This window comes from Castor canadensis, chromosome 2 (assembly GCF_047511655.1).
Source record: "Castor canadensis chromosome 2, mCasCan1.hap1v2, whole genome shotgun sequence".
Classification (NCBI taxonomy): Eukaryota; Metazoa; Chordata; class Mammalia; order Rodentia; family Castoridae; genus Castor; species Castor canadensis.
In genome coordinates, this window is record NC_133387.1 from 61,557,489 (window position 1) to 61,584,992 (window position 27,504).

A 27,504-nucleotide genomic window follows, 5' to 3' on the forward strand; every position below is an offset into this window, starting at 1 on the left:
GGTAGAAGACACTAATACCTAAGGAACCATTGTTTTTTCATCAAGAAATGAATAATAATGAATCTTGGGTTTAGAGGAATTGATTACAATCAGAGAAGTTGGACAGGGATAGGGCAGTCTTCCAATAATCAGAACTGAAGTTACTGAGAAAAAAGACTAAAGGAATTAATGATGAAATGTGCTTAAGTGACAAATAAAACAATCTCACAATAGAATTTGGACTGGGAAGAAGCATCCTGGTAAACAAGATGCTGACTCTTATTTCAGTAATCATATACATAATCATATCCTAGTCCATAAAGAAATGTGTATAAATTAAGTAAAGGTTGAAATCAACTCTAACAAATAAAAGTACTTGTCTTTCTTGCTTCCTAAGTCATAGTGCTGAGTGTTGGCAGTGTACACTGCCACCTGAATATACTAACTTGAAATAGCAAGTTTTGCACTATTCCCTTAAGATCAAAAGATTGCTCTCAGGAAGCCCCAAAAGCCATGTGCTGTCTAGAGTAAATATCATGCTCAGAGCTCCCAGAAGTGCACATTTGAGTACCATTAGCAAAGGAGGGATGCTTTGCTTCAAATTTCATGGGAACATATAAGTGTAAAGGTCATTGCCAAGGCAGCCAGGATTCAAACCACCCAGGGACCCAATGCCTGAAATCAACACGTCTTATAAGATGTAGAAACAAAATACAGAATAACACAGATAACAACCTATCTTGATAATTTCTAGAAGAAGTTGAGCCACTGAAGTCATCCACATGTAACATCCCCAAGGGAAAACCATATTGATAACAGTAGAAATCCAGGAAATGAATAGTGACAAAAAAAATTCCTTTAAAAATCAATTGAAATGTGTCTACTAAAAGCAGGTCAATTGGACTATATGTTGAATTCAAAATGTAAGATAGTGATTACTCAAACTTCATAAAACCTAATGACTCCCTCAAAACATTCACAGAAAGAAACTCTAAGCAAAATAATAAGAGAAAAATTATTCACACTGCCTGGATTTGTGGTATGCCAGTGACTTCAGAGTTTAAGGGATCTACAAGTCTATATTTAATCTCAAGTCAATTTTCTTTCTAGCTCAGGGCTGTTGCTGAAGGAAGATATCCCCATTCAGGCTGATGCTCTCATGCCAAAAAAGTCATTTTCAACGATTATTCTAAAAGACCAGAGAATTCCAACACGTTCTGTTTTATCTTGTATGTGTACATTCATTTGTGCATACAGAACAATCTACCTCTTTTAGTGGTCAATGTCTACAACAGTAACATGAAGGTATTTTGGATAGCTTTATGTTTCTTGTTCTCAAGGTAAAACAAGATTTCTGCTCATAACATCTAATTTTGTTTCCTTTTTCTGCTAGCATCCACTATCAATTTTCCCTAAGTGTGCAGAAGTTTTTAACAGCTAAAAGTGAGCATGAAGCTATTATTTTTAAGACTGAGGGGAAGAAAAGTGTGAATGTTGGACTAAAAGCTAAAATTGTATATGCTGAGACTTTTTGACTAAAATTGGGATTTTTCATTGATTTTTTTAAGTCCTTCTAAAATTTTTAGTGTGAAAAGGTAGATCAATCTAGACAATGGCTCTTGGAAAGAAAGTTACACTCCACTGTCCCTGAACACAAGCAAGGAAAGGACTTCAGTTCTCTATAATCTTGTTGGCAGAAAATATTTTTTTTAAACACTTCCTTTGGAAAGTACTGTACTTCTGTAAAGTACTTCTGTGAAGGACATTCAAATTAGTAAGTTGTTATTTCACCCTAGTAGATTTGCAATTTTGATTTTCATAATTTCTTTAGGCACACCAACATGAACTAGTAACTCTATTAACAACCCCAACTCATTAGTGGTGCTGTGAGCTAGGCCCCCAGAGGAGAAGGGTAAAAAGCAGTTCTCTGGGCTCTCTCTAGCTTCCTTCCCCACAGCACAGACACATCTAGAATTTGTGTCAGAAATACGTTAGTCACTGATGCAAAAATTAAATAATAATCTCACAAAATTGATGACAAAATTGTAGGTTATTCAGAAAAGCAGAAATTCATTATTTTATACAGTGCAGAACTTTTATATTTCTATTCCTGAAAGGGTCAGTTTTAGTTCATAACATACTTAAGAAGCCTTCAATAACATATATCCTGTCAAAACCAGAGCACATCCCTGCCAAAAGGTAAGGGGTGTATTTATACTTGAAGGCAAATTATATAATGCATCCTGTCAGTCTATTGCTGCTGTGCAAAATAAAGGAATCGTAATATTCAAGGTACTATATATATTCAATTTCTTCACAAAAGTAATAAGTGAAAGTTGATTTAATGTGCTAAGTGTTGCATTCAGGGTGGGCTCTGTCTCCATGAGTGAGCATAAATGATGTGGGCAGTGGAAATCTCATTCCTTTGACATAGGTGATTTGCATTGTAAAAGCAATACCACATGGTTTGCACAAATGTTTACATATGTACCTTTCTGAATATTTATACTATCATAATATAGCTTTGGAAGGATAAAGTCCAGTATGTTTTTGACTATGTTTATGTATCTTCAGTCCAACATTTTTAATGTATAAAAGTAAACAAAGCAGAAATGTGTTTTTAATCTGGCAGCCTATTTCCTTGCTGTATGAATATTCAAAACTACACCTGTTCAAACTTTGCACATGATCCCACAAGAACAGCTTTGGCAGGTTGATGGGCTAACTATATTCCAATATTCTCTGGTTAAACACACTCACAAATCCCAAAATGTACATTGAAAGGTGTACCTGCTTCTACAGGCAAACAACTCAGTTTATAAGGAAAATATTGATTGACTACTTAAGTGCTTTATCCTTCACATAAATAAAAAATGGCACAGCATCATCTGAGTCCTGAAACCTGAAGATTTTCATGAATTACATGATATCAGTAGAGTGCTTTGAAGGTATAGAACATAGGCCTATTTACTGTTTTTCCTTCTCAGGAGAAACCAAATTACCTGTTGTTTCAAAGAATATTGGTTTTGATTCCCTTGGTACTAAATCAGTAAAAGCCCCTGTAGCACAGCTGTTGCTAATGAACCTCACGAGTTAGTGTGCTGCCTAAATTGAACACAGGTCAGGGTCTCCACCAAGTAGACCCTCAATTAGTGTTGATGGATTGACTTTCTTACAGGCGGTAAAAGCTCAATTTGTAGAGATGGATCCTGTGAGACCAAAATCAATAATTTAAGAAAACTGTTTCTTGAATTCTATATTTGCAGCTTTAGGATATATATAAATATGAAAACCATGTTATTTGTTTATATTGTTTTTAAAAAGGTGTTTTCTAGTTTGTTGACATATTAAGAGATTCCCAATAATTTTGTTGTAATTTAAGCAGAGGCAGACCATCAAATTTGGATAACAATATAAATATTTGGATTGTTGATATAGGGGTAGATATATGTAGACTCTGAAGAGCAAAGCATCTAATGATAAGATGCAAGCATTGTTGGTTTATAACAATACCTCGAATCTCAGTAATAAAGACTGTACAAGTAAGAAACATTCCATTTAAATTGCTCATTGCAGATAGATCATCTTTAGTGTATACGTTTTGACAGCATTCTACTGTCAAAACTGTCTACCATTATTTTATGGTAATCATAAAGCAGATAAACTCGGTTTTGAAGATGTGCCAGAAGTGACCATTTAATTTGAAAGCATAATGAACTTCCTCTTCAGCTTTCATCAGGGGATCCATGGTTTTACAATCAGGTGACAGATCACAGCCATCTCTTTGGTCAAAGCAGAATCTTGAACTGTGGGGAAAGGGCTGTTGGCTACTTTAGCAAACACTGCTCTTAAATCCCACATCCAAACCAAAGTTTCACTCTTTGTTTGAAAAAGTTTGAGCAAATAAACTGACAAGTACCTAGAACCACAAAATGGGAAGTGGAATTAGCTCAGAAAGCAAGGAGTCAGCCAAAAGGTCAAAAGAACTGGAGAGGAAGCTTCAGGAAGATGCTGAGCGAGATGCAAGAACTGTGAAGTTGCTGCTTTTGGGTAATATTGTTTCCCTTTTGCTTTTAAAGTCCTGCATTTTTTTCTTTTATGATGTGTTTACATTTCTTAAACTTTAATTTCAAGTATACTACCACATGGGGGATTCATTATGAAAATGTATTTGGAAACTTAAGTAGACATTATTGTACTCTATAAATATTTCACCATTTCTTTCTACTTAGTATTTTATGACACAGTTTAGGAAAGAGATAGTTATTATATGCCTCAATTTATCTATGTCAATAATATGATTTATTATTATTAAAAGAAAACTTACATATATTTATTATTTTATTACACATTAATCATTTTCCCAAATATTAACTTTGTAATCCTGAAAACAAACCTTTAATTACAGGTTGAAAAGATCAATTACTTTGGGCAGAAATACTCTGAGAGTCTTGACTGCAAAGTGAACATGTAGTTTACTTGCAACATTAAAATCAATTAGTCTCAAATTATTTAGAAAATAACAATAAGGTACTTCAAATTATATCTGTAATATTATTCAGACTCCTGAATGTTGTTGTATACTTAAAAATACTAAATTTAATGCCTTTTAATACATTAATATAGTCATTCAGTTCATGAATTACATTTCTTCTACTTTCTTATTCCCTGAAAATGCAGCAAAATGTTTACCACAAATATAATTTCAGTAAATGTCAACTAATTAAAAATATTAAAATAATCTGTATGCCACACACTTTTCCATTAAACAAAAACACTTAACATGCAGTGGTCCCTGAAACAAAAGAAGCAAAACTTGATAGCTGACTGCTGTGGACAGTAAGTGAAAGATGGTAATAGGGGAGAATTGGTTCAGTGATTATTTAATTCAGCAGTATGTGAATGCAGCATAAATTTGATGCTAGGAAAGAAGGGAAAAGAGAGATTTGAAAGACATTCAAATATGTGATTTTTTTAACACAAGTATAACTATTTGATCAATATATGTATCTGGAAATTAGGAATGATAATTCAAGGAGAACTAAGTATTTGACAGGTTCAATACTCTATCATCCCTTTTCCTCACACCCATTGTCTATTGACCAGCCTTGTAATTAAACCCAGATTTTTTGAAACATAGTACTTAGAGATGGTATACGTGATTATTCCCAAAATGAATGAGCATTTAGATCTATATAGAGAAGAATGCAAAATAAGAGCTTTAATTTAATCAGAGTTCTGTGCTCACCGTGATTTAGTTATATACAAAAGAATTCATTTGATTTTAGAATTGTGAATATTTCATGCAACAAATTTCCTCATTTTAAGAGTTCCTTTACTGTGTCTAATTTGCTCCTACTGGCAAGAGAGTTTCAGAAACCAACTGTGCCATGCCGAGTGCCTGCTCCTCAGAGAAAAGGAACTGTCCTCTCCTTTCATACACAAGTTCTGTGGGTGCACAAGCCCACAGCACTTGCTTGTAACCATATAGAGGTTGATGGTCAGAAAGATGGTAAATAAACACGAGACTAGAAAATACCCTTAACCTAACATAATCCTCTGGGCTTCTGCCTAAGAGTAAAAGTAATAAAGACATAGAAAGGGCAAATAAAAGGTGGGAGGGAAAATCAAAAATTCCTATAAATGTATTTCATATTCATCTTGTTTGGGGAACAATAGTGTAAAAACAATGATAAAATACATTACAAATCCCTGTGTTTAAATAAAATTTCAAAAAGAATATAATTACATTTTATTAGTAGTATTTTTATGTTCTCTTTTATTTTATAAAAACACAAATTGAAAGCCAAAAAAGAAAGCACTGATACTACACTTTAGACAATGCCAAATAATATTAAACTTGCCAAAAGCAATGACTCTTGAGGTAGTTACATTAAACCAGCTAGTCAACTGGAGACTCAATTGTGAAGGCTAAGAACAAGGAAAAGAATATATACAGATAACTGAAAACATATCATTAAAATTGAATCCAAAAAGGTACACTGCAATGATGTATGGCAAGGTGACTTTTTAAAATTATGGACTGAGAATCAATAGATTACTTATATACATATGGCTTCTACAAGCAGAAATGCTCACAGCTCCACAAAGCTTTTATTGATTGGGGCCGATTTGCTCTATACAACACTGTCAAGTGAAAAAGAAAGCATGTCAATTGTTTTTAGACTTAAGTGGTGTGTTACATTAAGAAGAGTAACATTTGTACCAGAGATATGGAAGAATCATTTTCCCAAGGTGATACATTCAGTTTCACCATTGCCATGTGATACATTAAATTTATCTGGTTTCAGTAATATGTACACTAACTTCCTCAGTCACATTTCATTTATACAAAATGAATCAAGTTCTGTTCACTTTACGGTTATATCCAAAACATTTGACTACATTTTCCCTTTTGGAGTCTATTGGAGTTCTGCCTATAATTCGGGTATCAAGTTCAAAACAACAAAATCTTGCAACAATTATGCTTCACTTTTAGTTTTGAATTTGAACCCCAAGTATCTATACTAAAATTTTTTTATATTCAATTTGGCCTCATTAAGTAAGATAACATAAAAGTGTTCTAAGAGCTATACTAATCCTTCTCACTACCCCATGTTCAAATACCTTCAGCAATCAAATCTATTTGATTTGTCTCATTATTGAAATGATGTCTTTATTCTTTAGTGTGGTCCGCACAATGGTTTTCTGTTTGCCAAGGAAAGTGTCTTACATGGGACTAGTTACTTTAACCTTAGAACGATCTTGAATCTAACCTCCTATTTACAAAAATGAGAAATTTAAAATATGCTTTTGACAGATCCTCATTGTCTAGTGATGATCTATGTATTAAAACAGACAAAGCTAACTTTCCATATATACCATGTACTATGAAATAGATGTTTAACAAAATCTAGAGAGCTATCAAATTGCTGCTTTATAATTAAAAAATCACCTTGAAGACAGGTTCCTTTTTTTATTACATCCTCCAGATCTTCAGAAAAATTATGGAACAGATGCCAAATCTGTGTTTTTAACAACAAAAAAATCAGGCTTCTAGGAAACACTGAAGATGACTCATGTATTGAAGACACATTTGATAACTGTTACCAAAACAACAATAAAATGTGTTTTTAAAAAAATTAGTTTGCAAATATACCTCTGAAAAAGTACATTTTAATAAGAAAGACAAAAACCACTGAATAGGTGTTTTCTTTTGTAGCTTTCCCAAGTTAGTTTAAAAAGTTTTATTTGTAAATGTTTTATTAAGCTATATTTCTGGTCAAAAGAAATCCCTATTATATAATTGTAGGATCAATATGGATCACACTTCCATTTTTTGTCCCCTCTCTTTATGAATATGCATTTGTAATAAATTTATTTCACCATATTTCTTTCCTTTATATTTTTACAAAGTTCCTTTCATGAGCTAGTTAGACTTGGAGCACCATGGAAATACAAGGAAAAGCTTACCATTTTTCTCCCATACTTGAAATACTCTTTTCCATATTTTCTATATAATTCTGTTATTGTAATTGGCTTTTAGCCACTGATTCTCAGCACTATTGTGGAAAGTTCATCATGGGTGACCATTTTCCTTAGTTCTCTTATTCTCAATTTCCCTGTGTAAATTGTGAGCATCATGTTATTTTTAACGGTGTCATTCAAGCTTCATCATTTAAAAATATTCCAATCATTTGGCTCTTACAAACTTGATCTGTATGAAGCCTAGAAATCAAAGAGTTTCAGTCTAAATGTGTTTACATTTATCATGGGTAATTAATGTTCTCAGATTTTCCAAACAGTCCCACTTAGAAAATATACAAGTGTATATTTGCAAGGCAACGTTTTGTTTTTTTTAAGTATAACAGGAAGAGAATTACAATGCTTTTGATATTATCAAAGAGCTTGTTATAAAATATTTATTAAAATAAAACTTAGCAGAATTTTCAAAACAGTTTTAACCATATAGCAGAGCATGAAGAATAAAATTTAATGCTAGTACAGCAAAATATGTTTTTAAGCCATTCAAGATAAAATTGACCTGTTAATATCTTCACCAATTGTTATACTCTATTTAATTCTCAGAGTAACTTTGGGCAATACACATAATCTAGGAGAAATGACTGTATAAAAATTCAGACATACGTAATTTATTCTTCTGCATAGTAGATTCCCAAATGTGAAATAAATTGCCAGTATACACAATTTTTCTTCCTTTTATATATAACTGAGAGAACAGTGGACACAGACTAAAATAAAATCAGTTCTTATTTTCATTCTGAATTTTTAAAGTAAACTTTTATTTTTTATTTTTAAGAAGTATCCCCAGGTATGAGTAGAGAGGTTAAAGAGAAACTAGGTGTGTGTTCCTGAGTCACTGACTAGATTATAAATTAATTAATTTTAAGAGATTCTGTTCTGAAATTTTATTACACCAACAAAGTCAATGGACATGATCACATAAATCTTCCAACACAATATATTTTAAAATATTATAAAATAATTTTGTCTCTGAAATATCCATTTTTATCAAAGTATGTACATTCTTAATAAATATGAATGTTTTAAATTGTTTTCAGGAAAGTAAAGAGAAAGCATTCAGGAGGAAAGATCTACTTGCAGAATTTCATATTTTCTGCAAAATGTAATGGACTATTGCTGCTCTTTGCTCAATTTGAAAGTTTTAGAGGCAAAGACACATATTTACAATATGCATTTATTTATAAAGAGTGGCAGGAGCAGCCTCAACTAGCTTTCTGTAATGTCCCTTTTTTCCAACCTCAAAAAGCATTTATAAAAATGTTTTCTATACATTTGTTATTTTTTAAGATCAGTTTATTTCAATTGGTCAGTACATCTTAAACATAGACTCACAAATTGGCAGATTATTTATTAAAGCACTTCACATGTAGCCAAATGACAATATTTGTTAAGATATTGAAAAAAATCCTGTCTTGCTGAAAGTGACCCTTAAATGCCACAACTTAACAGGATCTCTCTGATAATATCACAGAATTATTTCATTCAAGTCCTGAATTTTGGATTCAAGAACAGTATGTTGAAAGCATTTATATAACCAGTGTGAGCAGTTACCAACAACAAAAAAATTTACTTCTCCATACTACTAGAAAGGAAAAAAGGTAGTGAAACATTAACAATGTAAACAATCCATAATATATTTTATATAAGATAAAACACACCCTCACTTAATATTAGACTAAAGTTCAGAATTCACTTCCTTACTGAATTTTCCAAATACTCGTGCACAAATGCATCAAGGTAGAATTTGGACTCAAGAAGTAGGATTCAAGTATTTGCTTCCATCAAAATCTGAAAAATATCCATTCTGTTTATTAGATCCTTGAACAAATAAAGTAGAAGCCATGAGTTTAACTCCTACCTCAGTATTTTATATTCTTATAGAGTAAATTTACTGCTAAGATTTTTTCCTTTTTAATATATATAGAAATTTTACTCTCTGGCCATCATTTTGTGCTATTATCTCCCACACTTTCCCATATTTATTAGCTTGATTTCATATTGTTCCTTTAACCAACACCAGCCATTTCAGCTATGTTCCTCCTAAACTTCTGGAATGCCTTATCCCCTTAATCTTCTACCTTGGTGACATTTAGTCCCTCAACCCTGGAAAATCCCTCAAAATTCTCCATTTACCATTGTTCTAATACACTCTTCCCAACTGATTTCTTCCAAAGCCATTCTATTTAACATCTTTTGATCCCTTACTTCTGTCTAGTCCTGATCCCTGTGTAAAATCCTAATTTCCTTCATTCCCAGGTATTGTAGAACAAAATAATGCATCATTTTAAGTTCCCTGTGTGACAGTTTCATGTTTTTAGCTCTAACTGGGGCAACAACTTCTGGTTTTCTACTAAAATAATCCAAAAGTCACCTTCTCAAAAGCATTTTCATCTGGAATCTCCTTCCTATCCTCATCACCCCAGATGACTACTAATGTAAAATGAAATAATGATCAATGATCATCTACAAATATCATGAAATATTCATTTAATCTCTTCTATTTCAGCTAGTTATAAGGGAGTGGCTCGCTGTTTTCACGTAAGGTAAATTTAAGGCTTCATGCTATAAATTTTATCCCCTTTTATGTCTTAAGAATTTTGCCTAATTCAAAAATAAAATAAAAATTTCAAAATTCTCACTTCTACAGAACTGTTAGAATAAAATTTCCATCTTATCTAATTTTTTAAAAAAAATTTTACTTCTTGAATTATGTTGGCCTTTTCTATCTTCAAAATTCTCTGCTTCCTTCCTCTTGACAACTAACAATGTATTTCTCTTTTAGCCTAATAGTTTTTCTTATTTTATAACTCCTTTAAATTCACATTGTGTAGTTGTCTTTTTAAAGGTGTTTATACTGAAATATTTTCAAAGTAGTATATGTTCACTACTTCCATTTCTTTTTACTCTCTACGTTCTCTTCAGTTAATTGTCTCTCTATTGAAACATTGCATCTCACAGCCAGAAAATGGCAAATTCATAAAACTCCAATTTCAGTAATTTCAAATCACAATTCTTTCTTGTCTCCTTTCACCTTGTAATAGCTTCTCATTTTTTACATCCCTTGTCTTCTAACTGCAATGAAGCTGTCTCTGTTTATAAATGGATTTATCACCAAACTTTGTCTTTGAACATTTTGGTTAAGAGTCTGCACACTCTATTGAGGATGTCATAAAAAGTCTTCATTGCTAAGACTCCAAAATGCTTTCCTGTGTTCAGTTTCTTATCTACATTTGCACATTTCTGGTTCCTATAAATGATATGAGTGCACTTTAGGAAGATAGAAAGCTAAATTTCAAGTTCATTTTGCTGCCTATTCATGCCCAATCCATATGTTTTTTATGAGTTCCCATGTTAGTTCATTCCCACTATATTGAATTAATATTTCAGTCTTCTTTTGCTCCTTTTACTATCCTTCCCCATTGTCGAAAGGTCAATGTCATCACAAAGTTTGGTTATAGCTCTCTCTCTGATGGGGAATGGATCACATATTCCTCTTATTTTTCTTCTGCTTCTGTTATTACCTTTCATCTACATGAAAATTCTATGAAATAGATATTATTTTCATTTCTTCTTTCATAAGAAGAAAATGAGAACACAAGAAGTTTCCTAAGGTGAAAATTCAGCTAACATCAGAGCCAAGTCTTTTGTTTTTATCAGTGTTAGTTTTAAATTAGTGTCTGCATTCTAAGTTATACGGGAGCAGAGAACTTACCTGCTTTTGCCATTCATTGGTTTCTAATGGCCTAGAAAATGGAAAGCAGGCATGCATGATGAATGGAAGAATGATAGAAGCAGAATCCAAAATATTCCCATGAGTTGTTCTCAGTGGCTACAACACAGATCTACATTTTACATGTGGAAATAGAGCTAGAAAAAAGCCCTATTTGCTTTTTCATCTGAAGTCAATAAATAGAAAGATACTGATCAGTTTTAAGTATGTAAGTGAGATAATAATACTTGAAATTTTTTGTCAAAAACTATGCCAGCTATATTATAGTACAAAGATTTAATGTGGAGATTTGATGTAGGAAGACCAACTAAGAAATTTTTACTATTATCCAAATACTTGATGTAGTTCTGAATTAAGATAGAAACAAATTTGGAAAAAGATTTGGGGGACAAAAGCAGCAAAACTTGGTGGTTGACATGTGGACAGTGAGTAAAAGGAGGAAATAAGGATAGAGCTGGATATAGTGGTTACTTCATCACTATGTAAAATGCAGGAAAATTACAGGCTAGGGAAGAAGAGAAAGGGATAATAATTTATGACATTCAAATCTGTGACATTTTTAGCACAACCAAATGTAGATCTCTATGAGGTCAAGCTGGAGGTTACAGGAGATAACTCAGTGAGAGCTATATATTTAATACATTCCATCCTTTTTTAGTCTGATTTACATTCTCCCTTTTCCTGATATCCAGGGTATACAAGTCAATTTTGTAGCTAACCAAAAGCTTTTCCTTGAAACATTAATTTATACTAAAAGGTTATATATAAGATTATTCTCAAATTCAGTGAACACTTAGATGAATAGCTATCTATCTAAAATAAGTCCACATGGGAAAAGTCACATCATTCTGTATCTTAGTATCTTCATTTTCTTGCCTAATGGGTTTATTAATAAGAAAGTAAAATGTATTTTTAAAATGCTTTTCAAAATCCAGAAAGCTCATACAGCATTTTTAAAAACACTTAATTGAGGTATGATTGACCTAGAAAAACTTTACATATTTAAAGTATACAACTTGATGAATTTGGAGAGTATACACCCATGGAAAATACAACAATCTATGACATTCACCCATCCGTCACCTCTAAAGTTTTCTTCCCACCTTTTTATTATGATTAACTATTATTGTTATTTTATGATAAAAACACAACATAAGTTCTACAAACTGAGTAAAATTTTAATTATATGATATAGTATTTTTAGCCACAGGTACTATGAATATTATCTGATATTTTTGAAGTAAGTATAAAATCAGTACCATGAATATTATCATGGTATATTTTTTGGCAGTACTGAGATTTGAACTCAGGGTCTCACACTTGCTATGCAGGTGCTCTACCACTACAGCCACTCTGTCAGCTCTATTTTGTGTTGAGTTTTTTTGAGACAGGGTCTCACAAACTATTTCAAAGGGGATAGCATTGAACCACAATCTTCCTGATCTTTGCCTCTGAGCAGCTAGGATTACAGTCATGAGGCAGCACCACCTGGCAATTATTGGATATTTTTGAAACAAATATAAAATTGGAAGTTGAGGTATTCAAACAAAAGACAAAAGAAAAATAAGACATAATTTCTTTATTGTGAACAAAGCACATTTAGATAGCTTGGGTGTCGGGAAATTTCATAGATTCCTGATGATTGTTGTTGCTGTATTACAGAAACAGGTACTCAGACATAGTATTAGTCATAGAAATTCATCCAATACCACATATCCTGATATTATGTGCTGACAAGTCATTGCATTATTCATGTAGTTCTCATGTTAAAGCAGCTACACAGAATCTAATAATCGGACAAAACAGAGTATTAGATACAATATAAAAAATAGCCCGAGACTAGGAAAATGATAACACGAGGAAGAAAAATAACAACAACAAAAGCAGAGGGAAATATTCTAAATTAAAATAGTTTAAATAACATAACAAAAAACTAAACGTGTGAACTGTGATTAGACCTTGAATCCTAGAAATATAAAAGTTTCAAAAACATTCTGTGGAACAACCAGATTAATTTCAGTATGGAGGGCTTGTTAGATACCATTTGGATTCACATAAATTTTCTTAAGGTTGAAAAATGTATTATAGAAAATTGCCTTATTCTTAGAAGTATTTATGGTTAAAACATCTGATTGCTCTCAAAAGATTCAGCAAAACAAGTCAAATAAAATATATACATACATATCTATATGTACATTAGTGAGAAAAAAGCAAGTACGACAAAATAATAATTGATAAAGGCAAACTATAAAATACTGATTTCACACACCTGTAGTTTTTCAAATTATCAACATTAATTTGGGGCAAAATAAACAAAAATTGGGTTGTTATTTATTTTCTGATAAAAAAAGTATGAATTTATCTGCAAATTTATTCATAATGCTTCAATAGTAAATTCTACCAAATAGTTCATGGACAGATCATTTTATCATTACATAAACATTTTTAGTCAATTCTTCTCAATTCATTTCTTAACAAAGTCATTCTCACAAATGATACAGAAAAAACAAAGCAAAATATTAATTAACTGATATTATTGATGCATAAAATGTCAAAAAGTAGAGGAAGAGGTAAAAGATATGAGAGATTATCCCAAGATTGCATGGTTGAAATGCTATCAGAATATAAATTAATATTATTTACTGCACTATCATATTAAAAAAGAAAAATCATCATAATATGAGGAGGTGCAAATACTAATTAAAATTGTTCATTTATTCCTGGAATAAAAAACAATTATCAAACTAGAAACAGGGGAATTCCCTTACCCAGATAAATAGCATATACAGTAATTATCATACTTCATGACAAACAGCCTTGTTGACTATTGATAGCGAACAAGGACTTATAATGATTAATGGATGTCCTGTTAAAGAATAGACTCTAAACTATGACAGTTTCCTGCCCTTGACCTTTTTCCCTTTTTCTCTTCAGTAGAGTTGTCAGGGATTTAGGTGAAGGTGGATAAGGTATGCATTGCAAATTTAAGTAAGATTTATTGGAAAAATGTAATGGCAAACTCAAAATTTTAAATCATCTTAACTTGCAGAGTATTTGTATATTTTCTTTTGCTATAAAATGAGTAATAACCCAATGTTTGCTTATTCTTCTCAAGCTTTTCTGGTAATTTTTAAACCTATATTTTTAAATAAACAAAATGAAATCTAATAGATGCCCTAATTTAGGTTATGTGTCTATGGCTTGTGGAAGAAGCTACTTGATAAGAGTTGAAGTTGAAAAAAAACTTTAATAATAAAAGCTCAATATTCAACAACAAAGGAAAAAATAAAAGAAAACTAATCATGGTCAGTATTAGAAAAATATTCTATTTAAAAATAAGCCCAAGGGGATGAAAGAGAGCATGGAGGGGATGAATTCAAGTGTGATATATTTGATACAGTGCAAGAACCTTTGTAAACACTCCAATGTACTCCACCCAGCACAACAAAAATAAATAAATAAATAAATAAATAAAAACAAGCCCTGGGTGAGGCAAACATAGCTTCCGTCACTATTTTAATACATCAAAATGTCACAACTGTCCATAAATATTACATCTGCAGAAAAATCCTCAGTGGTAGCATCCCAGAAGAACACTGGATCTTACATGGAGTGTCATTCCCAGGGTAAGGATTCTAAAAATCATGTTCTATAGGAAGTATTAAAGGAATGGAAGATGTTGTTTGTACTTGAAAGATCTCTTTACAAAGATGTTATCACATTCTTCAAGCACGAGAAAATGAGGAAATTTCACTATATGTGACAGAATGTTCTAGGTCATTTATATCTGTAATTTAATCTTCAAGAGCCCTAAAATGTGATATTAATAAACCAATTTTATGGCAGAGGAAATTAACTCTCATAGAGATTAAATTTGGTAAAAACACTTAATAGTAGTTGGAAATGAGTGCAAGCTTATATTTAGTTCCCAAAACATGAGTATGCCTGTTCCATTTTCCTGTTGTGAGTCTGGACTATTTGAACAACTATTATGTAGAAGAGACAGAGAATTCTAATGTTGCTTCGTGAGAAGGAGAAATAATGAATGGAACAAAATTAAGTTGTTTCAAAAAAAGACTACCTAAAAATCTTTTGGGTCCACAGTCTGCCCAATGGATGACAAGCAGACACTTCAATACCAATATGTCTATGAAAAGATAGATTTCATATTAATTAAAAATAAGTATATTAAAATGACCTACGAAATGAGTTTTGAAACCATTTTAATTTTGACATTATCAGTGCATGCCTAAATATAAAGCAACATGACACAGTGTAACATGAGAATCAGGGAAGTTTCTTTAGAATTTTTGATGAGATCATGATCTCTATCAGAGAGATCATTTCTCTCATGCATAGAATGAAAGAAACGTGTGCACAGAGTTGGTTGAATTCTAAGGTTTCTTTCATATAATTATATACAATTATATGATTTTTAAAGTTTTTTTATTATTATTGTACTGGAAGTACAATGTGACATTTACAAAAGTTCTTACAAATAACATAGTTGAATTTACCCCCTCCATCATTCTCCTTTATCTCCCTCCTTCCATTCCTGGAATAGTTTCAACAGGTCTCAGTTTTCCATTTACATACATGCATACATAATACTTTATATGACTTTAAGACCATTTACAAAAAGCCATATATAAGTCATTTTGCCTATTTTAACTAAATGACCAATTCAGTCTTGCATATGTTTACTTGAAGTTCAGTTACAGGTATAGATATTGGGTAGCTTTCAGATTGTTTTTGATATTTGCAAATAAATAATGTGGAAAAATCCCTGTTATTATTAATAATAATAAAATAATTTGTGAATATTAAAGTACAAATTAAGGATAAATCTAGATATTTAATTATTTGAAACATTATCTACTTCAATGAAACAAATGCATATTTTAAAAAATTCCCTTTATACCCTTTGGCCCAGAAAATGTTAGTGATAAGCACAATTTGTTAGGAAGAGATTACTTCAGGACATCCTCAGCCTATGTGAACATGCTGTTATGATGTCTATATTTGGCTCTGTAACATGATCTAATCTTACAAGAATGGAGTAGTGATTGACCTAAGACCTACAATCAATGTGAGAATGGGACTGAATAGTTTGTTTCTGAAATAACTTGCAAGAGAGTTTCAAATAAAAGAAATTTTACATACACTGGCTTTTCTTTAGGAATTTTCATGCTAATGCCATAGTTGGCTCCACTGGACCTTCATACAGAATGCTAAAGTCACTACATAAAGCATCTTTTGAAAGACTTCCAAGGGAAATATTAAGTCTTAATATGTACTTTCATTAAAAGCTGATTATTTTTTAAAGGCTTTTGATTATTCTGCCTACCTTTGACACATCAGGAATTGCCAGCTATGTTAAAAAGAATTGTTCTTTAATACCATATCCTCTAGTTTCAGGAATAACTTTGAAAATTCCAGGTCTTAGTGTTCACAGTATGGCTACCAACTAACCAGGCAGTCAGTCCTCAGTATTCCTGGGTTTCTGTCTGTAGTTCCAACCAAACAAGAAATGAAAATGTTTGAAAAAAGATCCATCTGTACTGAACATGTCCAGAACTTTTTCTTATCATTATAAGCTAACAATATTGTATAGCAGTTATTTACATAGCATTACATTGTGTTAGGTATTATAAGTAATCTACAGATGATTTAAAATATAAGGGAGAATGCATGAAGTTTATGAGCAAATACTATGTCATCTTAGGTAAGAGACTTGAGTATCAGATGGTTTTTGTTTCTGTAGAGACTCCTAGAACCAAACTACTGGGGTACAACAGAAGACCATTCTTCTTCTTCTTCTTCTTCTTTTTTTTTTTCCTTTTTTACACTGAAAACCTGTCTCCAAGGTTCCTTATGGCAACCCACACGAGCAACAGAACTCACACACTCCTGAGGAGGCTGCTGTAGCCATTATATACCAGAAGACTGTTCTTAATGTGTATTAACTCTCCAACATAGTCTAAAAGTCATGTTTATTCTCCAAATTTGTGACAAATTTTTGACTAGTCTAAAACATAGAGATAAAGATGAAATTTTGTTGTGATTATATTTTTATTTGAACAATAGGGGTGCTTAATTGAAACAGTATTTATCCTTGATATACATAGCCATACAATTCTGGAAAATTCTTTTTTGTGTGTGGTGTTGGAACTAAAACCCACAACCTAACACATGCTAGGAATGCATTTCACATCAAGGCACATTTCTAATACAAATTCTACAAAATTCTTAAAACTTTGATTATCACAAAGTTATATACTTAATTGAAACGAAAATGGTCTACATAATTTTGACTTCATTTTATAAATAATAATATAACATTACTTAAGAAAATTTGGTTGACATTCAAATGTGAGATATACTTTAGTCAGTCTCTAATATTCTCTAGGTTTTTTTCTTAGTATTTCTACTCATTAAACAAAACACAACACTCATTACTCTCCATGGGTCAGTGCTAGAGTTTCTAGTGACTTCATTGATTTTCCTTCCATATTTCCATACCTCTGTAACTTTTAAGTCAGTAAAAATGAATCTATGCATGGATATATATATATATATATATATATATATATATATATATATACATATATGGAGATGTGAGATATTCTACAAAACTGTCACCTGTACAGGATGATGCTATGATTTCTGCTATGACTTCTGCTATTCACTTCTATTGTTAGAGATTTTTAAACAAACCTACCATGGATAGTTTTATAATCATATTGGATAATTTTTCATTCAAGTTGATACATAGCCTATAGCAAAACAGCAAACTGTTTGATGTCAACAAGCCAGAATATTATGAAAAGCTCCTTGTTTTGCCCTTGCAACCCTCACAAACAAATAAATCTTAGCCATGCAAATTAGTATAGTCAGTAGTCTTCTGAAAATGGCCAATCACATATTTTAATGTGATTTTCATTTTTTCTTACATGCTTCGTTCTTGGGCATGCAGTGTCTGTTAAATGAGATGGTTATGGCCAGTTGTCACTTTGTGCTGGATTATGTTACAACATCTATGAAGAAACATTAACAAACTACTTTGGTTGATTTTTACACTCATCAACCTTGCTTTTAAATTTCACTACCTGACATATAAAGCACATTAGCATCAAATCATTAAAAGAAGTGTTACGGAAGTTTTCCAGGAGGAAGAATCTATATATCATCACTGAGCAGTGAACATTAGTTCCCATAGTTTCACCACTCTTATTTCTTCAACATCATATATAGTAGGCAGGTGTGTCAGACAACTGCAGAAACTAGATACATTTAGATATGCCAGAGACAACAAAAGCTTGCTGTGAAATAGAATTAAACTTAGATGTAGCTGTATTTGTTCATTAATGATTAAGGAAACATTTTAAATCATATAATAATATTTCATTGAGAAAAAAATGACATAGTACAAAGGACAAAATCTTAGTTTTGAAGAATGAATTTAAAGAATTCATCCATTTCATTGGGATTCCCCTAAGTTAAGTGTTTTGGACTCAAAACAAAATAAAGACCCTAATCCTTATGTGATTTATCTTATGGTGATGAAAGACAACAGGAAAATTTTTAAACACTGTATGAAAAATTTGTAAGCATATAGAATAAGTTAAGTGCTATGAAAACAAAAGTGAACATCACTTGGGAGGCATAGGCAAGAGGATCCTGAGATCCAGTCCATGCAAAGTTAGCAAGATCTATTTCAAAAGCAAAATACAAAACAAGAGGGCTGTGGTCATGGCTCCAGTAGTACAGTGTTTGCCTTGCATTTATGAGGTCTTGATTTCAATCACCAAAACCACAAAAAGAAAAAGAAAAAGATCAAGTGGGTGAGGGTAGGATTAAAAGTCTAAATAGGTTGGTCATGGTCTTCTAGTTCCAAATATATTAATATAATTTGAAAAAAATTTTGAGATTTGAGGTTATCAAATCTACTACTTTAGCTTACATAAAAATAATGCTATGACTTTTAAATCATAGTTTACTATGTTGATAAAAGGTATGCTTATGTCTATTAGTTTTCTTGAATTTGGAGTTTTCCTGAGAAATATGAAAATTGCCTTAGTTGTGCAATTGAAATCTGTCCAAAGTTAACAGATACATTGAAATTTCAAAGCTCTTTCATAACCCAATTTCTGGACCTGATTGCAATGTATTAAGCTCATTTCTTTTCCTTGAGACACCAAAATTAATAGGTGATGAACAACCTATTCAATGGCATTTTACATCATGTTTTAGGTCCATGTATTTCAATGTCACATTTGCATTGATAAATGTTAGCTTGAACCATGGGGATGCATCCTAAAAGATATGATTTCATATTAATTTTATATTGCTGAGTTTTCTTCAACCACACTCTAGCGATTTATTAGTGATGCTATCTAAAACTTGTACGATCAAATTTATGTTACTAGACTTTACTCACTGTGGTGACAGTGTTTTTGTCCTATTTATAAAACCAGAAATTTCAAACTTCATGAAGCTGCCTGAATTTACTCTTTCCTCATCCCTATGTCCTGCAAGTCTAAGATTCATAAATGAGCACCTGGGTGCATTTTCTTCTGCTAACAACACCATAGCAAAACTAGGTAAATTATAAAGAAAAAGAAATTCTTTGGGTTGATAATTCTGGTTCAAGTTCAAGGTCCACATCTGCAGATGGCACTGTTATTAGAAGGCCATCATATGGCAAGAGACAGGTCTTGTATAGAAAACTCAAACTGGCTTTTATAACGTACTCACTCTTGGCATACCCACTAATCCACTGCTCATATGAATATGAGTGGGTTAATTCATTCATGAGGGCAGAGTTCTAATCAGCTCTTAAAGGTCCTCACCTGGTTCCACTTCTTACCTCATCTTGGGAATTAAATTTCAACATGAGTTTTGGAGGTGATAGCCATTTGAAAACCATAGCAGTAATTAAAATTTTCTTCAAATCCCCTCACTTTCATTCTCAAGAGTCACATCATTTTTAGTTTCTGTTCACACATATACCTATACTTTTAAACATTCGTATGGGAATGTTCCTGAGCTCCATTGCACTACTGACTGCCTGTCCTATGTCTGAAAAACAAGCTTTAAATGTTTCCTCCTACTCAGTTACTTGTTCTTTTTTCTTTTCTTAACTTTGATTGAGTCCAATTTGTCAATCTTTAGTTTTTTGTTTGTCCATTTGTTATATCTTATTTAAGGAAAATTTCACTAATTTGAGATTGTGAAGACTTTTTAATCTCTGTATTTTCTCTATAACTTTCATAGTTTTAGATTTATATAAAAGTTTTTTAACTATTTCAAATATTTTTGACATATTTGGGATATGAATCAATGTCCTCTTTCTATATAGATATCCTTTTTCTGTATGTATATCCAATTATCTACTCAACATGGAGCATTTGCAAAAGGATGTTAAACTATTCTCTTTATGTAATCTGGCCAGGCTTTTAGATCTTTGGATTCTCAAAAAACACCACTTAGTGTTTAATTTCACAATGTGGTTTGCAAAGAATTTCATACTTATCATGTCATTAGCAACCTCTACTCATCTTGGGAGGTGAGTGTTCTGAGTTTATAGATGAGGAAATTAAGGGATTAAAGGATATACTGATATAGGCTAAAGCAACCACTGACTTTTAATGTTTTATCTTATAAAACCATGCATATTTTGTATTTCTCTATATTATAGGTGCAGAAGTGACTTGATACCACAATCAAGTTTTATCTTGTATATGGTCAACTGAAATAGATATTTCATATAAGTAAACATATTTCTCTGTAGTATTACTGCTCGCTCCTCACCTCTAACATCTTCCATACCCTCCTTCTACCCTTCAGCTAGGAAAGCATAGCCCATTGTGAGAAATTTTCATTATTATCTCTTACTCTTGCAGACTCCTTAGGTTTACATAATGCTATTAGCAAATTACTTTTGTTTAAATAGAAAAGATTGGACCTGCCTACCAAGGTAAATAGGATGCTGGAGAGCGAGCCCATCTTTTAATTAGAACAGAATTTGAAGTGTTCTGGAAATAAAAGGTTATTGATAGTTTTTTGGTTTTGTTTTTCTTCTTGCTAATTTCTCAAATAGGATATATGATGGGACATTCCAGGCAAATGGAAGTGACTCAGAGACTGAGGAAATCATGGACTATTTCCTCAGGTTGCAAAGCCTGAAGACATAAGCCTCTCAAAATATGTTCAAATGCAATAATATAATTTCTCTGATAGTATACATGCTTGTTTTAGATAGAACACAAGGAGAGGTGTCTGTTAAAGGTTCACACATGAGAAAGGGATAGTTAGGCTGTAATATTTGTAGAAATTTGATGTATCAGTTGGTAATGTTCTTTTCTTTTTGTTGTAGGAGCAGGTGAATCTGGAAAAAGTACTATTGTTAAACAAATGAAGTAGGTACAGATCTATTTTGAGTGCTTAATATTTGATGTGTACCATGTATTTGAAATTCTCAAAACAAATGCTTAGGGAAATGTTCACTGGTAGTCTCTTTTAAATCACAGTGATTGGTAGAGTTATCAGTTTGTGTATAAATATCCCTTTCATCACTTAGAGGGAAACTTAACAGATGAGTTGAGTCATAATGTAATTTCCATTTTTCTTCTCAACAGGATAAATTCTAAAGGCATCCCTGTTTTAATTTTATTAATCTGCAAATGATTCAGAGGTTTTAATACTGTGGGCATCAGCCAAAGACATTTCAAAATATATCAAACATTTGAAATTTTCAGGAAACAATATTTTAACCTCATTGACATTTTGCCTACATAGAAATGAAATGTAGTTTAATATTATTACTATAACAGATTTTAATGAATTTTTGCATTTATTGTCTCTATTTTTTCTTTTTTAAACTTTAACTCACTTTGTTTTTACAGCAAATATTGCTTGTACAAAGGAGTTTCACTGTGATATTTCCATACATGCATGTAACATACTTTGATCAAATCCACACTCTTGGCTACTCTTTCTTATCTAGACCCAGACTTATCAACAAGGAAATAAACACAAAAGTACTGTAAATAAACAATGCAGTATTTGAATGACTAAAATGATGATAGACAAGTAGAAGAGAATGTATGAAAATTCAGGAGGTGTCACTGCTGGAGAACTGTAAAGGGCAACTATTGATATAGAAGGAAGAGAAGGAGGAGAAAAGGGAAAAGGGGAGGGAGGAGGAAAAAGAAATAGAATAATTTTAAGCCTATTTTTAGATTATGTGTTTATAAAATTGATAAAAGTGTTTCTAAACTTTTAGAAGAATTTTTTTAAAAATACACAGTAAAATAGGAAAATTATAATGATTGAGCTTCTAAATACATTTCTGAGAAATTTCAATTAGAAATTAAAATATGCAAGTGGGAAAAATAAAATAATTTAAACAAAATATGAAAATTATGTACTAATATTCAAAATAGTGAAATGCGAGATAAAAAAAAGTACCATAAATTAAAAGAAAAACAAAGAAACAGGTTGTGAAATTTTGAGGTTCCTCATCCTTCAGTTACAGTATCAGGACATCCAGTACATCTGCATATGAGGAGGTTTTGCTCACAAAGGTTGGCACATACTGAAAGCGTGGTTGTTGTAATCATCTACTTGTTCATACTGTTCCTTCTGCCTAGAATCTTCCCCTTCCTTTTGACCATCTAGGAAAAACTTTTTATTCTTGAAAAATCAGTTTTTCATCACTGCTCTTGGAAAGTCATCCTGATACCTTAAACCGACTTGTAATAGAGTTTATCACTTTCTTTTCTAGCACAACTTACCACATGCAGAAGTGTGGCCATGAATTTTCATGCTGTAAAAAAGTGCTCTTCCTTCTTACCCAGTACTTTCTATCAGAACTTCGTATAGTGATAGGGATGCTCTACATCTGTTCTCTCCAAAAAAAGGATCACTAACTCACATGTGGCTTTGACAGCCAGTTGAAATGTGATTGAGGAACTAAATTATAATTTTATTTCATTTTAATTGATACAGGGAGTGGCTACAGTACTGTACAGTGGAGCTCTAGTCTATATTTTGGGAGAGAAGAAACTTATGATTCATTCAGTCTCTTTAGCACATAATGCAATGAGAAACAGTAAAAGCATGTTAATTTGAACAGACCAAGAAACCAACTTGTAACTACATAGATCTTTCTCACAGAAATTAATGTATGTAGCTGCTGAACAAAACATCCTGTTAAATATTTCTTAAGTTCGCTTCAACTGGATATTTTTTCTCCTTTTATTTTATTGCTTTACATTTACTTACATGTGTATACATTGTCATTTTTCTTTCTGATAGATGTTGACTTACCTGATAAAAGAACCATCCGAACTTGCTCCACTAAGAAAACTTAAATGCCACAAGTTTATGCTCAACTACCATTATAATAGCTAAAAAATAATTTTCCAATTCCAATTTTTGACAAAGCATAAGATTTATTTAGTAAACTTATTTCTGATCTATCCATAAAGACATTTTTACTGCATTTTCCTATTGCCTTAAATTGCAGTCTATTTTATTTGGTTCACGGAATATTTTGTTTAATGCAACAAGACAAGAAAAGTCTTATAGAAATGAATCATTTATTGGTAATCAAATGTAAATAAATACACAAATAAATAGTGTAGGCACAACCTTCACTCCTTCAGTTCCAAATCTTTGCATTTGATATTCCAATTTCTTCAAATATATTAAAGAGGAGACATTTGTGCTCTTTTTGTCTCCTATGTTAAAATTTCTATGTGTATAGACACAGCACAAAGCTTTAGAAATATATTCAAAGATGAGCACAAAGCACTTTAAAAACAATAAAACTAGATAAGACACCTAAAAAACTAGCTAGCATTTGTTGCCCTTAACGCAGAGAAACTAAAGCAGATACCTTAAAGCAACTGAGGCCAATAGGAAAAGGGGACCAGGAACTAGAGAAAAGGTTAGATCAAAAGGAATTAACCTAGAAGGTAACACCCACACACAGGAAATCAATGTGAGTCAATGCCCTGTATAGCTATCCTTATCTCAACCAGCAAAACCCCTTGTTCCTTCCTATTATTACTTATACTCTCTCTACAACAAAATTAGAGATAAGGGCAAAATAGTTTCTGCTGGGTATTGAGGGGGGCAGCAGGAAGGGGTGGAGTGGGTGGTAAGGGAGGGGGTGGGGGCAGGGGGGAGAAATGAACCAAGCCTTGTATACACATATGAATAATAAAAAAAAAAAAAAAAAAAAAAAAAAAAAGATATTTTTGGTCAATATGTAATTGATCTTGCAAAGAGACTGTATGAATTAAAGAAATTCTTATATATTAAAAAAAAAAAAAAAAAAAAAACTAGAAAAGAGTAAGAACATATTATACAATAGAAATGAGAAGTATATATATAACTAACACTAGCAAAGATTTTTAGCTTTGAATAAATAAATCTATTTTAAGCTATTATTCCCAAACTATTAGTAAAACTTTGACTTCTGACCGAATGAGTGGAAGGAAGAGAAGTGTTCAGCCAAATAAAATGTCTGGGCATTTTCAACTTTGAGAACTCAGTGGCACGTACACACATGGAAAAGTGACAAGAGATTTAACTGAGAGCAATTACCTGTGATAAAAAAAAAAAAAGCCTTTGTTAATGCTGTAAATAGAAAGCAGGCACTCCTATTTTCCAGTGTATCTTAAGTGATAGGAAAAGACACTCATGTTCTACTAAATGACTTCATTTTCTTTAGAAATCATGTTGTAAACACAACACCAAGTTTCAGACCTTGGTATATATCTTTGTCTTAGAAATCGTGGATTTTTTTTTCTCTTGAAAAAGAAATAATTATTCTAAATAAAGTGCTTATGATTTAGCCTCCTTTTAAGTGTCTTATCTACAACAAAGCCTAAATAATCTTTATATTTAGCTGGGGTAGCCCAGAAAGAATTTTATGAAAGGACAATGAAAATAAAAATCTAAAGACATAGTATTTTTCAGACATATGTTCACAGTTCTTTCTTTTTAATGAATATATGCTGTAATTCAAGTAATTTACTGCTAGTGCTCATTATAATCAATTGTTCAACTCACAATTTTAGGATCATCCATAAGAATGGCTATAGTAAGCAAGAATGCATGGAGTTCAAAGCAGTGATTTATAGTAACACCTTGCAGTCCATCCTAGCCATTGTGAAAGCCATGACTACCCTGGGGATTGATTATGGGAATCCCAGAAGTCCAGTAAGTATGCAAATTGTGATAGCTGTAGGTCCTACAATGGAGTTTGAGCCATGAAACAGCAGAAATTAGTATGTTTATAGTTCTAATCTATATCAAAATTCTAAGAACATGAAATAATTTTTCAAACATTTACTCTGTTCACTTTAAAATTTCTTATTTTACCTTGCATGAAATTTCTTTTATCACTGTGCACTATAATCTTACATACTCTTAACTAGTTTCCTAAAGATCAAATACAATACTGTAAGAAAGAAAAGTACTTCTTAATGATTGCTGGATATAAAAGGGTTTATTGAATAAAGTCCAATCTACAATATCTAAACATGAGTAATTTCATGGAGATTTTTAAAAATGTTTAATGATAACAGCACAATTATTAATGGTTAGTGAAAATTGCACTCAATGTTGTAATGGGGAAGTACTTTTTTTCAATGTCAATTTTTTGGAAAAGAATTGAAAGTTGCGGAAGTGAAAAAGAATTGTAGCCAGGTGTGACAGCACATGCCTGTAATCTCAGCACAAGAGAGACTGAGACAGGAGAATTGTAAGTTTGAGGCTAGCCTGGGATATTTTGTGAGACTCTTATCTTTAAAAAAATTACATTAAATATCTTAAGTAGTCATAGTTTTGTTTATAAGGTAGCATCTAAATGATTTAATTTTCTCTATTTTATATTATATAATTATTTCATACTATACTACATTATAAACCCTATTCAATAGTTTATATGCAAACACATAAAACTACTTTAGTAGACAAATGAAACATATGTCATCATCCAGGGGACAATACTTGGCCGCACTCACCAGAAGAGTAATTAAGTACAATCCACAGGAAGAAATTATCCATTTCCACATGGCCTTGCTAGGAACAGCCAGAGAGTATCAGTTGAACTGTTCCCAAAGTAATTCATAGATTTCTTGTCAGAAACAAGTGTTCCCCAACAGTATAGTTAGGATAGAAGAGAAGGCCACGGTGCACTTTGCTCCTCTTTTTCCCTCACATGCACCCACTGCTTTCCTCTCAACATGGCTCTGGTTATGTTACCTAGTTCTTTGGCTCCACTCACATGTAAAGGGGAAATCTGGAGGAACTGAACTCCAAAAACCTCTCACTCTATTATTCTATGACATAGTGATCATATTCTATTTAAAGGAAGTTCAATTATCTCTGACCCTGGTTTTTCTTAAGGACCTAGAATTGTACCCTGGCCTTTAAGAGCCAGCTTGGGATAACCCCTTAATTTAAAGATGAAAAAAAAAAAGGTCCAAAAATTACTTGATTTACTCCCAGTAGCTGAAGTTCAAGGCAAAACCTACTTCTCCTGACTTCCATTTCAGTGGTTTTTCCTTACGCAAAGATTTTTTTTGTGTGTTTTTAATGATTTATTTTCTTTTGTTTCTTCCAGGAAGTAATAACTTGAAATAGCTGCACCTTTCTTATTCCTTTGAGAATGATTTAAGGATGTTAGAATTTGCTTCTGTAGTATTCCATATATTATTGTCAGGGAAGTTAGAAATTTACTACTTTTTAAAATATATGTGCTTCATACAGCTCAGTGTTTGTGGGTAGTACCAAGCCTGACAAAAGATCTGAGGTTTGTTGATTCAGAGTTTTAATGATCTGATATTCAAGTGGAGTGAAAATAATAGATGGTCTACTTGCTGCCATCATGCTGACTAAAAATAAAGTAGAATTTATTTACAATGAATGTAAAATGAACAGTGTAACAGAGTGACTTAAGCAGCCCTAAGCAACTGTCTTGAGTTCTTAGAAGTACCTAGGTCCTAAAATATCAGAATATCATGGTTATCAGACACTTTCTTGCTCATACATTGACTTCAACTGATATAAACTCTTGCAGTTTTGATCACATTCTTCAATATTTGATTTTAAGATTAATACATTCTGTACCTGATTTAAAATGTTTATTCAACAGATTAATTGCTAAACACTACCTATGAGTGGCTCTCAGAGTTCCAATTAACTGGGTTTATTTATATAAGTATATATAT

The 27,504-nt window shown here is 32.0% G+C and overlaps 1 protein-coding gene and 1 pseudogene across 2 annotated transcripts in view; one reads left to right on the forward strand and one right to left on the reverse strand.

Moving 5' to 3' along the window:
• The first annotated feature begins 3,862 nt into the window (after positions 1-3,862).
• Gnat3 (G protein subunit alpha transducin 3) overlaps positions 3,863-27,504 on the forward strand; it is a 45,841-nt gene continuing 22,199 nt past the window's right edge. The window contains exons 1-3 of one of the 2 annotated variants that reach the window (XM_020178629.2): positions 3,863-4,029; positions 21,633-21,675; positions 25,348-25,489. In XM_020178629.2, coding sequence (XP_020034218.1) covers positions 3,912-4,029; positions 21,633-21,675; positions 25,348-25,489 — 303 coding nt within the window. In that variant the 5' untranslated portion in view covers positions 3,863-3,911. Of the gene's footprint in view, positions 4,030-14,803; positions 14,881-21,632; positions 21,676-25,347; positions 25,490-27,504 lie in introns of those variants that run through there. The other variant, XM_074064885.1, reaches the window with a different exon arrangement.
• LOC141421080 (small nucleolar RNA SNORA70) lies at positions 17,109-17,260 on the reverse strand (annotated as a pseudogene).